This window comes from Megascapheus bottae, chromosome X (assembly GCF_031878675.1).
Source record: "Megascapheus bottae isolate mThoBot1 chromosome X, mThoBot2.hap1, whole genome shotgun sequence".
NCBI lineage: Eukaryota > Metazoa > Chordata > Mammalia > Rodentia > Geomyidae > Megascapheus > Megascapheus bottae.
This window is the reverse complement of record NC_143547.1, coordinates 17,303,394-17,318,417: the sequence shown is the minus strand read 5'-3', so window position 1 is coordinate 17,318,417 and position 15,024 is coordinate 17,303,394. Positions and strand designations below refer to the sequence as shown.

At 31.8% G+C, this 15,024-nt stretch overlaps 1 protein-coding gene across 1 annotated transcript in view; it reads left to right on the top strand.

Moving 5' to 3' along the window:
* Dmd (dystrophin) overlaps window positions 1-15,024 on the top strand; it is a 1,999,854-nt gene that overhangs the window by 625,787 nt on the left and 1,359,043 nt on the right. Inside the window, exons 20-21 of the mRNA XM_090326714.1 lie at window positions 5,204-5,445; window positions 9,968-10,148. Of these exons, the coding sequence (XP_090182840.1) occupies window positions 5,204-5,445; window positions 9,968-10,148 (423 nt within the window). The remainder of the gene's footprint in view (window positions 1-5,203; window positions 5,446-9,967; window positions 10,149-15,024) is intronic.

The following is a 15,024-nucleotide window of genomic DNA, read 5'->3' as shown; positions in this document are numbered from 1 at the left end:
TACTTAAGCTGAGGACCATATCAGACAACTCCAGTGGTCAAATAGTTCCTTAAGGGCTATACAGTTTAAATGTACCACATATGCTCACCAAGAAAATTTATATGTGAAGTTGTAATATTTTTCATTATAAATTGTGAATAGGATTTCAAATTTTCCAAAATAAACATTGTATCTATGCTAGTGACATTTAGGAATTTCTATTTTTAATGTTGATTATAATTGTCTTTAAATTCAATTTTAAATTATTAGAAATGTATGACTAACTACTATAAGATTATTAATAAAGCATTTCCATAATCTTGAACTATGTTTGCATATTGAACTAACTTGTTAAATACTTTATACTGTTTGTATTCCATATTTGTTTTATGATATGTAAAATTCATTTTGAGATAACCATAATTTTTCATTCATTACTTATTTTAGTTACTTGATGATCTCTACTACTAAAATTCACACTTAAGAAATTTTATCTCTTTGCTTGTGTCCTGAATGTTCTTTATCCTGTCTTCTATATGAACACTGACTAATATTTGTTGGCTTCCTAGTATATGTAAGACATTTAAAGTACTCCATATATGCTAATTTAAGTTGATCCTATTCACTTATTTATTTGCCACTCCTGGAGCTTGAACTCAGAGCCTGGATATTGTCCCTGTCTTAAAATGTGATGTTTTCTCTGACAGCAGCATAGAATTCCATTGTGTATAAATGCCACATCTTGTTGATCCACTCATCAACTGAGGGACATCTGGGCTGGTTCCATAGCTTATCTATGGTAAATAGTGCTGCAATGAAAATCATTGTGCTAGTAGATGTAGTATATCCTTGTTTCTGGATGATTGGGTAAATGCCAAGTAGTGGAAGTGCTGGATAATAGGGGAGTTCTACTTTTAGTCTTTTGAGGAACTGCCATACTGCTTTCCATAGTGGTTGAATGAGTTTGCACTCCCACCAACAGTGTAGTAGTGATCACTCCTGGCCACATCCCTGCCAGCATCTGTTCTTATTAGATTTCTTGATCATGGCCATTCTAACTGGAGTGAGATGGAATCTTATAATTGTTTTGATTTGCATTTCTTTATGGCCAGAGATGTCAAGCATTTCTTCATATGTCTATAGGCCATTCTTATTTCTTCTTTAGAGAAGACTTTAAGTCTTTAGCCCATCTTTTAATGGGATGGTTGTTTCTTTACCGATTAGTTTTGAAGTGATTCAATTTTTTTAAGCTGTTGATATATTTTAGATATGAGGCCTTTGTCTATTATATGGTTAGTGAAGATCTTCTCCCACTCTGTCGGCTTTCTATTCAGTTTGGTAGCTATGTCCTTTGCCATACAGATGCTGTGCAGTTTAATGCAGTCCCACTTATCCGGACTCCATTTGGAGTTAATCTTGGTGCAGGGTGACAAAGAAGGATCCAACTTTAGTTTTCTGCAGGTGCTTAACCAGTTCTGCCAGCACCACTTGTTGAAGAGGCTGTCTTTCTTCCATTCCAGTTTTTTTTGCTCCCTTATCAAAGATTAGGTGTCCATATACCTGTGGATTAATATCTGGGCCTCACTTATATTCTATTGGTTTTCAAGCCTGTTCTTATGCCAGTACTAAGCTATTTTGGTCACTATACCTCTGTAATAGAGTCTAAAGTCTGGTATTGTCATTCCTCCTGCGCTGTTCTTTCTGCTAAGAAGTGTTTTTGCTATACGGGGTCTTTTATTATTCCATATGAAATTTTGGATTGCCTTTTCTATTTCTTTAAAGAATGACATTGGGATATTGATGGGTATTGCATTGAATTTGTAGATAGCCATTGGCCAGATTGCCATTTTCACAATGTTGATTCTTCCAATCCAAGAGTATGGGAGGTTTTTCCATTCCTCAATTCTGCTTTAATTTCCTTTTTCAGGGTTTTACAATTTTCATCAAAAAGGTCCTTTACATTCTTACTTAATTCCTAAGTACTTTGTTTTCTTTTTTTTTTTTCCTGTCAATTGTGGGGCTGAAACCCTGGGCCTGGTCACTCTCCCTGATTGCTTCATTCAGCTCAAGCCTAGCACTCTATTACTTGAGCCACAGTGACACTTCCCATTTCCTGTTGGTTAAATGGAGATAAGGGTTTCACGGATTTTTGTGACTGGGCTGGCTTTGATCCAGAATCCCCAGATCTCAGCCTCCTGAGTAGCTAGGATTACAGGCATCAGTAACTGGTGCCTGGCGGGTTTCTTTTTTGTAATTCCTTTTGCTGTGCTGTTTAGCATCTTTACATGTTTTTAACACAATATTTATGTAATGATAATGTAGCACATTAATCCTATCTTTGGGATTTTAATAGAAAACCATAAAATTCATTGGCAATTCCTTATAATTTTTATGTCCCTTAATAATATATATATATATATAATTTAGAAAATTGTTATATCCTTCAAGTAGAAGAATTTTAATTCTTTAGTTTCTTTGCTCTTCAGTTTTTTAAGTACTGAATTTTTAAATCAAGTCCCAGTGCTTGCTATGTAGGCTTCTACCACTTTAGTCATGCTCCCAGCCTCATAGGTATCTTTTTAAATTGCTTCTTCTCAAGAGAGGAGGTAAATTTATTCCTCTTTATGTCTGCTATTTATTAGACAAATGTTAATATCCAAGTCAACATCAGGCTCACAGTTCCCATTTAATTTACTTCAGCCTTTTATTTACCTGTTTAATATCTTTTTCATTTTTATTTTTTATTTTTTTTATTGATGGGATAATCTATCTTTTTTTTTTGCCAGTCCAGGGCCTGAGCACTGTCCTTGGACTTTCTCAAGGCTAGAGCTGTACCACTTAAGCCTCAGCACCACTTCCGGCTTTTTTCTATGTATGTGGTACCGAGGAATCGAACCCGGGTCTTCGTGCATGCTAGGCAAGCACTTTAACCACTAGGCCAAACTCCCGGCCCAGGATAATCTATCTTTTTATACTGAGTTTTAAACATCATAGACTTCTGTATTGAAGTTCAACATTTTCTGGATATATTTCTCTTAAACATCTGATCAGTTGTTATAATTTTGAGACAATGAAATATTTCACCAGTTTTACCTGGGCAGTGTTGGTTCACATCTGCTATTCTAGCTCCTCATCTAGTTGTCAAAGAATCATGGTTCATAGGCAGCACTAACACAAAAGTCCTAGATACTTCATCTCTAAGTAGCTAAAGGCCATCCTGGAGGCTTTACTCAACAACTAGTAGAATATCCTCCATATGAGAGTGCAAGATACTAAGTTCAAGGCTTAGAAACAAGAAGAATTTTTCTTATGTATTTTAAGTAATGCTCTTTAATTTTCTACCAATAAATTTTAATAATTTCTCATATTTATTCAAACTGAGCATCTACATGATCAAAATTTAGAGTTTTCCCATGTACTTTCTACTATATATGTTACTTTTCCTACAATTACTTAATGGTATTCTTCCAAGCATAATGCTTCATCATTGTTCCACATTAGATTAGTACACACAGCATATTACTTATTACTCAATACATCCAGATGTTTCAGATAAATCAAGTAAGTTACTAAAATAATATTCGGTTTTTGTGAGCTATGTGCTTCTTTCATAACTGGATATAGGAAGAAGGATATATGACTGTTTTGTACACATTCTCATTATATGTCTTTACAAACATATCACCAAAAGTAAAAGAAAATGTTGTTGCCATTAATACATGGAAAATTTGTTTCCTCTTGTGCCACCTTGAGTAGTTGTTAGATTAAGGTTAGATTCATGTCTCAAGTGAACTGAGAGATCATATTTGATAGTATAGTGTGAATATAATAAATTGAAAATTAGAGTAACTGGGCAGAATAAAATTAAAGAATGTAAAATAACGTGCTTACTGAATTCAGAACCATATTTTTAGTCTTTGTAAAGGAAAAAAAAACTTCCAGCTGTATACTGAAGTATTTCAAATTGTAACCTCTTTCTACATGTTACTCTGGATAAGAATAAGTTTAAAGCATTTGAAAAAAGAGAGTGAGAGGACTATATAAGTTAGCCAAACCACAGGCATTATGTTTGTTTGGGATGTTAGACATTTTAAGAATTCAGTTTCCCTTCAACTCAACATTGTGCCAAAAGGTTAAATAAAAGGAACATTCATAAAAGTACCTTCTTTTAAATGAGTTGGTTTTCTACTAAATCAATTTACCCCTTAGATATTTCAATCTCAAAACATATGTTTGTGTATAAATATGGAAATATAAAACATGGAAATATTTTCTATTTAAAAAATGCTTACATAGCTATCTTTTTAAATGTTTAATACTGTATTATATGCATTTATTTCTTTATAAAATATCATTTATGAAAATAGTTATGTAGAAATGACTGTAGCCATATTTTATGAGGTAACTTGTGTGAGATTGAATATTTTAAGCAATAATGTAGTATAATGGACTCTACTTTTATTCTATACAGGGTATCATATACTTTAACTAGGTAGTTATTTAACACATTATTACAAAATAAAGATAAAATTTAAGAAAAAAAGCATAGCATATTGCCTAACATAGAATAATGTTAAACGTTGAACAAAATGACTGTAAACACAGCTCTGTTAGTAAAAGTTTTCCTGATTTAGTTTTAACTTAGGTCATTTTTCAACAATAGGTGAATTTCCACATATACAAATAAAACCTTTTGTATAGTAAGATTATATTTTGAAATATTATTTCAATGTCATGATCAGTGGACTCATTTTTTTTCTGGAAAAATAAAGCATAGAAGATAATTTGGATCATTCCTTCTTTCTAAAGCATATAGATAGTATTCCAACCAATTCTCAAACCCATTTTTAAAAATTAAACTGAAAGTTCATTTTAAAAGTATAATTATGTACATCATATTTAACATTCATTTAGAAACATGTCAGATATTATTCATAATCAATTCTAATCAAGGTTTGATCACTTTTGCTTTTATTAAATATATTCTACTACTATTTCCTATTTTATTCCTCATTTATTTCTGTAACATTCATATTCTTTGATGAGATGCTACTCATTAATTTCCAATAATCAGATATTATTATTGTAGTAAATATTTATCAGTAAATAAATGATTTGTTTTTAATCATTTTATGATTGATACTGTGATAATACTGACTTGCTGGTTTTCAGATCATTTCAGCCTATCTTTTGTTTAAGGGGATATATATTTTTTTCTGTCTAGAGGGTGTTAATGCTGACAGCATCAAACAAGCCTCAGAACAACTGAACAGCCGGTGGTTACAATTCTGCCAGTTGCTAAGTGAGAGACTTAACTGGCTGGAGTATCAAAACAACATCATCACTTTCTATAATCAGTTACAACAATTGGAACAGATGATAACTACTACTGAAAACTGGTTGAAAAGCCAACCCACCACCACATCAGAGCCAACAGCAATTAAAAGTCAATTAAAAATCTGTAAGGTAAGAATATTTCCAACTTCCCTGTAGAGCATGATCAATAGACATTTATTGGCAATTTTAAGAGGGTTATTCCACAGCATTTAGTGGTGAAATTTTCACTGTCAAAGGATTTATTAAACATAAGAAAGATCAAAACATAAACAAAAATGAGTTTTCAATAGACATTGTGTGGGTACTGACATTCTACCACCGAATGAGAATAATTTGGGCCTGGCTAGTTGATTTTGTCAGTTTATAAAAGGATGAGGAAGAAAAGAAATTAAAAAATAGTGGCCTCTATTTTGAGCTCTTTTACAATCAGCAAAATCCACTCCTATACTCAAAAGGTAGAGTCCATTAATAAACTGGAAACACAAGTCAACAGCAAAACAATATGCCATACATTTGGATACATGAGGACAGTCTTTAAAACCCATAGCCCATTTAAATTAATATAACTTGAATAAGACCTCTTCACCAAGAAAACACATGCAGATATGTTTGTAGTATAGAAGAAATTGAAGGGTTAATCTAAATACTCATCATTAATTTGTCTTGGGCCAGAAAGAATCAAGGAAGGGGAGGTTGTGGAAATACAGGAATGGAGCAAATAAGATCCTGATAATACAGACAATCTTAAGAACTAAGCCAAGATACCTACATGGAAATGGAGCCAGAAGCATAAATACCCTGCTTTACTCTACTCCTTCCCTGAAGAATCTGTAAAGGAATTCTCACTGATTAAATTTAATTAAAAGGCAAAGGACAACTAGCTGCTATCTATAAATACACCTAGGTCATATGAGAAAGGTTTTCTGTAGATCTCAAGGGGACAAACAAGATGGAACTGGCAAAAGGGGCTTGAAGAGGAAATTTTTTCTTCTCTTTTTTATTACTTGTTTACATTGTCAAGGTAATGTATAGAGGATTACAGTTACATTTGCCAGGTAGTAGTATTACTTCTCACACATTGATACCCCTTCTCATGGTTTTTGTCCCTATTTCCTTCCTCCACCCCTCCCCTACCTTCAAGTCGATGAACTCTAGAGATATATAACGTGGAAAATAGCTTGACAATTTTCCATCATTAGTATAATCTATGAATTTTCTTTGGGAAATGGGCAAATGAAAGAATAGATTAAACGTTTTTCAGGATGAGTGCATTAAATATTAATGGGATTCATTTGCATGCTTTATGGAGAATGATTTAAGTATATAATGTATATAGAGAGAAAATTTTCAGAGATAATTGAGGTATGATATTGAATCCAGAAAATTATAGAATATTCAAAGCTATTATGATAAGAAAAGTAAGAGAGTTGAGATTATTTTCTATATAGATTAGATCTATAGGTCTGCTAGGAACAAAATTAACTTAGAAGTATATTTTTTAATAAAGTTACTGTGAAAATATATTTACTTTATTAGACAAATATATAAACTATAGAATTTCTACCTTTACACATATCTTATAATTAAATAGGAACCAAGGCATCTGTGAATTAGAAGAACAATGAAAATGTAATTTTTCTTGCTATAGAAGTATGTTCAATCCATGTGATATTGAATACCATTAATTCCATCACATGGGAAACAGAAGCAGGAGGATCCTGAACCTTTGTATAATCTAGTCTACATGGGGAATTCCATGACAGCCTTGGCTACATACCAAGAGGCTATTCCCCACCTTCCACAAAACATGTTAGTGCCTCAACCATATTTTTAGATTTAGATGAACACATTGGTTTAAAATCACCAGGTAGACATATTCATCCATAATATAATCAGTATCTATATTGTGGCTAAGAGCAAAAAAGATGTTAATTAATGATTTCCATTACAAATAATACTTGTAGTTTTTAAATAAAGTAACTTTTTCATAGTTCCAGAGGATGGAGTGTCCTCTCTGAATATCTGGTAGAGTTCATTTCTTTTCAAGATCTTTCTTAGTGGATTGTAGATTGCTATCTACTTATGTCTACAAATGACATCTTCTTTGGTGGGAAGAGAGACAGAGATAGAGACAGAGGAGGGAAGAGAGAGATCATTGGAAGAGGAAAATTAGAGGATTTTTCCTTATTTTATAAAGACACCAATCTATGTGATTAGGACCCCACCCAACCCTGATGTCCAAGGCCTTTTGTATAATTATTTACTGCTTCCGGTCAAAATGCTGTTTTATATATTCTTAGAAATTTTTGTCACAACTGAATATTTAACAAATTTTTATGACTTTCAAATACCTGTTATTTTACATTTTTCAAATATTTTCAAATCCCTGTTATTTACTGGTTTATGCTATACACTCCTTCCAGAGCTATGGAAACAGGAAAATGGTTACCCTCTATCTGATGAAATGCATGGCAGATTCTTAAATGTTCATGGAAGACGCCATTTGCAAGACCAGCTTACAAATTGTAGTTCTCTAATCAAAGGATATGATATTAGACTTTTTCAATTCTCATATTCTTTATCCATGAATATGTACTAAATTTCTGGCCCTCAATTGAGAGGACTTACATCTGAATGAGGGACGTGAATTTTTCCAACGTTGTTATGTCTTTGGTTTCACCATATGAAAGAGTTTAACAATGTATGTTTATGAAGGGAAACAAGAGATTAATTATGAGTGACTGTTGTTCTTAATATATTATGTTTTTTCTCTTTCCTTGTGTTGCCCTTTGGTTAATCTCATATTGTTACAGTATCTGACTTTGTTACCTGGTATATTATATGTATATGTTTCTTTGTTTATGTGAAATAGGGAGAAAATGAGGGGAGGGGTTGGGGGAGGGAAATGTGGGCAAAAACATGAGAAGGGGTATTAATGTATGAGAAGTAATGCACCTTTTATCTGGCAAATATAACTATAACCCCTCTATACAGTAAAATAAAATAAAAACAATGTATGTTTATGTATATATATATATATATATACTCTTGTAGAAAATTGATATATCATTCAAGTAGCATTGTCTAGTATGTGGCTTTTCCCCAATGAAATGTCTTGAGATGAAATTTATGTCACCAGTCCTCCAACAAATGTCTCTTTTTTCCTCATGAGTATGCATGCATTCAAAATGAACAATTCATTTCATTTTGTCTTTAAACTGTGATTTCCAGGAAGCTCAGGTTTAAATATAGTTCATAATTGCTATAATTCTTTTAATTTTCTCCTTCTAATTGGTTCATGATCCAATTTTTAATTTTAATTATCCTGTTTTTAACATATCAAATGATAAATAGTCCTAAGTACTTTCCTCCAAAGTAGCATAGATATAAATTTTAAGTAGGCAACCATAACAATAATAATTTAAAAGCACATTTCAAAAAATAGATTTGATCCAATTAGTAAAAACTAAATACAATTTCATCTAAGTGTAAAAACTTATAGAGAACACTACTATCCAAAAGAAATATGAACTTAAACCACATATGTAGTTTTATATATTCCAGAAACTACATTTAAATATTTAAAAGAAAAAAGTAAAAATATCAAGTATGTCTTAGCTTATTCAGTAAAATATTATCATGTATTATAAAATTACAAAATACCTGGGTGCCAGTGGCTCACACCTGTAATCCTGTCTAATCAGGAAGCTAAGATATTAGGAAAATGGTTCAATGCCAGCCCAGGCCAAAAAATACCAGTGAGACTTATTTCCAATTAACCACTCAAAACTGGAAATGCTGTGACTCAAATTGTAGACTGGTAGGCTTGAGCACAAAAGGGCTAAGGGATAGCTCCCAGGCCCTGAGTTCCATAACCGAGACAAATCTCGTGTTTACTATTCAAATTTCAGTTAGTGAGTAGTTATGTGTAGCTAAGCTAATGAAAGCTGTCTTGGACAGCACAGTAGTCAACGTGATTTTGCTATCCAATCCAGAGTACTATTGAGATTAAGTATAGGTTCTCAGAAGAATTATGATAACACAAAGAAAATCTGGACAAATAGACACAATAATTAAAGGTACCACAATAATCTGTTTGGTCAGAAGTAATGAAGATATATAACAGTTAGAGAATTGCAGATAAATGTGTTAAATATATTTATCTAATTATGCCTATCCATATACACATACAAATATTCAAGTGCATATAATCTACATATTATTTTACATGTGAAATGTTTAGAATTTAAGATATGTATATATTATAGTTAAAATATATTAATTGTATATGCATAAGTTGAAAAAAAGACTTATTACTCATTGAATAAACAGATTTGAATAAAGAAATCAAATTTGAGTTAAAGAATTTAGTCTTTTCTAAGTACTTTTTGATGGCACTCATTCGTAGCTATGAATGTTGTAAGTGGTGTCATCTTGATATGATGATATCAACTTAATAAAGAGTCTTGCTTTTCATAAACTGATGACCTCTAGTAGAGGGTTCCCTGAATCATCAGGGATGTTTTCTACTAAATGTTTATTAAGGATATTAATCTGAGCTTTCAACACTACTTTTTAACAACTTGCTTGACAAAACTAATGTATGCAAACTAAGTGTTGTTTATTTTTAATACTCTAAATTATGTTACAGGATGAAGCCAACAGGTTGTCAGCTCTTCAGCCTCAAATCGAGCGATTAAAAATTCAGAGCATAGCCCTGAAAGAGAAAGGACAAGGGCCAATGTTCCTGGACGCAGATTTTGTGGCCTTTACAAATCATTTTAACCAAGTCTTTGCTGATGTGCAGAGCAGAGAGAAAGAGCTACAGATAAGTAAGTACAAATACTCAAAACAGGGCTTACTTAAAAATTTCCAAAGCATTTATCTATGGGATAATAGAAATGACTGACATGAAAGAATAACTTCTGTCAATGGAGCTATCTGTCCTTGTGACATTTATTAACAAGCACTAAAATACTGATGTTTGAAAACTAATTTATTTACATTTCTTTCTTCCATAATTCATGACATTGCTGAAGAAAAATAAGCATGTGTTGGTGGGTTGCAAATTACAGAATTAGGTATTTTGGACACTGAAGAAAATAAATAAGTAATTAAAGCTGTGTAAGTACATTTTCATGAACTCCATTTTGCTATCTGAACAAAGATATTTATATTGGTATCTTCTGTTTATTCTTTCAATTCATCTGAACAGTATTACAGCTATCGCATGTATATGGTAATTGAAACTCAGCAAAGGATAAATTATTATTTGGGCTACATTTTACTTTTGGACCACTATAATTACATAATCCTCTTTTTCTCTTCAATGATAAAAGATAAAAGTGAAGCAATTATGCAAATATGTGCCATGTGACTAAAATTTTTCAAGTTACCTCTTTTGTCTTTCATTAATTTATGTTCCTAAAATGCTAATGCATAGTATTTACTCAAATACATTCTCTCATCAGCTTAATTATTTAGGTAAAATTCCTTAGAAAGATAGGTCTTTGAACAGGGTTAAGCATTATTAAGTGATTTTTTTTTAATCGACTGTCAACAAACAACCAAATGTTCGTGTGCATATACAAAGGATTATTGTATATAACTGGGATTTTAGAGCATTTAGATAACAATATTTTATAAAATTTCTTCCACATGTTTGTTATGAGACATATAAAATCATATATTTTTCTCTGTTGAAAATTTCATTAGTTGGAATATATATTTTCTTATTTATTTCTTTGCAAATAAAAACATTATCACATGAAACATTACTGAAATATACTGATATACATGAAAATTTCCTAGTTTTCCAGATTTTATTGTACTAAAAATGAAATGAAATTCATGAAACGAATGATGAATACATTTAGTACATTTTTCCTTGTACTTCAAAGTGCTTTTAGCAAAAGGTTTATTTTTCTTGTAAGGAATCAGATTAAAATGGTAAAATAATGTCAGCTCCCTCTAGTGGATTGCAAAGTACCTATGTTCCCCTACAATCAAATGTGGAAAAATACTATGGATGTCCTAAATTTTGTAACATGGTCTTATTTAACAATAATATCTTCACTCTTATCATAAGATGCATAAAGATCGTTTTAAAAATAAGATATTTCGGTCAGGAGTTTGGTCTAGTGGTAGAGTGCTTGCCTAGCATGCACGAATACCTGAGTTTAATTCCTTGGTACCACATACATAGATAAAAGCTGGAAGTTGTATTGTGTCCCAATTGGAAGAGGGCTAGCCTTGAGCAGAAAGACCAAGGGCAGTGCCCAGGCCCTGGGTTCAAGGACCAGGACTGGCAAAAAATAAAACAGGTATTTTAAATTGATATAACTTGTAGTTCAAAGAGCCTCTTACCTGAAAACAGTATTTTAATGTTGTACTACTTGTAATAAAGTTTAACTTTTTCTCTTTAAAGACATTGAGCATAAAATTGTTGATAGTTAAGATTTATCTACTTTATTATAGTAAAAAGAGGTAAAATTTTTCTCTATTCATATTGTAATCAATATCATCATTTGCCTTTCTTACACTGATAAATGTTTATAAAACTTACAAATTTTGGCTCTTTATTTCTTTCCAAATAAAATTTTTCACAGTCTATTTTATTAATGAATAACCTTTTGAGCATGCAATGTACAGTAAAATGTTTTACCATATTAAACCATACAGGTCATTTTGTTAATTCAAAATCACTCAAATATTTGTACATACATATGTTATACCCTTCAATTGAGATTAGGGAATAAATCACATTTCTTGTATTATTACATATGTCTTGAAAATAGTAACTATTCAGCAAGGAAGATCTGACAGAAGCACTTTGTTATCTTTCATAAGATTTTATTACTCTTCCCATTTTTGTTTAATCACTTCTCACAATATCAAAACCAAGTATTTCTTTTAAAATACACTTTATACATTAAGAATCAATGTAAGGAATTGAACTTGTAATCTGGGCAAAGTGAGAAGAGGAAATAATACTACAAAACTAAAATGCAATCTATACACATAGTGCCTTTTAGTCTACAAATAATCTTATAAATCATTTTGCCTACTCTTCATATAGCAATCACTTGAGTGTATATTTTATTATCCTATTGAAGCCTATGTACTAGTGGCACTGAAATAAAAGAAAAGACAGATATAGGATAATATAAAAACTGTGGTATACAAGTGGTCATACTTAGATTTTTCATAATTCTCAAGCTTTGGAAACAACACAAATATCCATCAACTGATAGATACATGCATAAAATCAGCCTCTTCAAATGAGAAGCATTTCTGAAGGCCCTCATTATTTGGCAGTAAAATAGAATGAAAATTGATGCATTCTGAATGAACCTTGAAAATCTTATGCTAAGTGAAAGGAGCTAGTTTGCAAAGGAACAAGTGTTTCATGATTTCATTTGTATGAAAGTCCACCTTAGGCGATTGCTATTTGCCTAGGACTGGGAAGTTGAGGGTTAGAATCATTGCTAAGACACTTAAATTACAAACCATGAATACTAAATCATAAAACTTATTCTGCTATAGATAATCTAATATTTTCAAAAGAAATTAAGCTTTTATATGAAAGAATAGTTCTATTGTATAATTTGGGTCATTTCAATAATAAGGTAAATATAATCTTAAAAAATAATGAGTAGTGTTTTTGTTGATTTGATTTGGGTTTTTAAAAAAGAATTTATCATATATATGAGAAATTATTTTTATGCTATAATACTTCAAGTGTATACTCTTCTGTTCCATCACTTTATAGTTTTGGTATAATATTTATGTCACTCATTCTCTAATTAATAAATATTTTGGAAACCTGCTATGTGACCCAGAATTATTGGCCATAGATATGTAGTGGAGAACAGTCAAAAGGAATACCTGTATAATCATAGAGTTTACAGAAAATTATCATAATATTATCATCTAAATAATATTGTATTGTATCTTCATTTATGGGTCGGACAATATGATTAAGGGGAGATGACATTTGAACAATCCTGTATGTTTTAGATAGAATAAATGTCATTAATAGGAACAATAGCCTGGAGAAACTCCCAAGTTGAAGAAGGGTTTTGCAAGTCCAGGAGACAGAAAGGAGACAAGATGTACTGGAACATAGAAATTATAGGAATAATTAGGGTAAGATTAGGGTACAATTCATAAAGACTTCTATAGGAATTTGTAAAATACTGAACTTTAAAGAGTATTTTAAATTTCAAATTTCAACTTTCTGAAATTTAAAATCTACATGGAAAAATACAACTTTTCGCTCATTTGAAAGAACATAATGGAAACATGGCTCTGATGGGGAACAGGAAAATAGGTGGAAAAAATAGCCATATAAGTGAGAAAGTATTTCACCGTGGACTAGAGTTAGGATTTGGATGATTAAGGAAAAGGATGTCATCCTTGAAGGTTCATCTGGAAAGGTTCATTGGAGACATATTATTACCAAGCTTACAGAAAATATGGTCTTCTCTTGCAGGAATACCAGAGCTCTCTAGCTGTTTACTCCCTGCTATTCCATATTAAGATATGGAAATTGTGAAAATTAAATGAATTAATAAAAAGGAAGATTGGCTGAAGGAAACTGTTTAGTTCCAAGTTAGGCAAATCATGTAATTTACTTTGTTAAAGCTTTAGAATTCATTTAAAAATATGTCTAGATAAAGGAATCTTATTATTCTGGTGGACATATACTGTGTTGCTTTGCTTCTTCAGAGATAAATAACAAAATTATAATTTAAAAACATCTAGTAAATAATCCTCTTTTCTGGTTTCTTTACCAATTCCACCAATAGCATCCGTAATAAAAATATGTAAATAACCTCATTATATATTTCAAATTGTGAGTTATAAGAATTGTTCCCTGACTTCAAAGAGTCCTGGGAACATGCAAAATGCCAAGTTACAACATAAAACCTGGCTGGGCATTGGTAGTTCACACTTGTAACCCTAATTACTCTGTTGGTTGAGATCTTAGGATCATATTTTGAAATTAGCTAGGTCCAAAAAGCTGATAAAAGTCTTTTTTTTTTTGCCAGTCCTGGGCTTGGGCTCAGGGCTTGAGCACTCCTTGGACTTTCTCAAGGCTAGAGCTCTACCACTTGAGCCTCAGCACCACTTCCGGCTTTTCTGTATGTATGTAGTACCAAGGAATTGAACCCGGGTCTTCGTGCATGCTAGGCAAGCACTTTAACCACTAGGCCAAACTCCTGGCCCCAAGCTGCTAAAACTCTTACATCCAATTAACCACCAAAAAACGGAAGTGGCATTTTGACTCAAGCTATAGTGTGCCAGATTGAACAAAAAAGGTAATGGATGGTTCCCAAGCTCTGAGTTAAAACTTTAGTGCATATATACATACACAGAGAACACAAAACATGAATATATGTTAAAATTTTATCTAACAATATTCCTTAAAATACAGATTGCAGAAAATATAAAGCTAATGTTAGACAATGTGTGACCAAAAAATTCAAACTAGAACAAAAATCAAAACAAAACAAAAGAGTAAATTCACAGCATTTCTTTATTTCTTTATGTCTTTATCTGTTGTGGGGCTTGAATTCTGGTCCTAGGTCCTGTCCGTGAGCTCTTCAGCTCAAATTTACGGCTCTATCACTTGAGCCACAGTGCTACTTCCTCCTTTTAAATTTTTTAAATGTATTTCAGTACTGTGATAGTTTATATTTACAT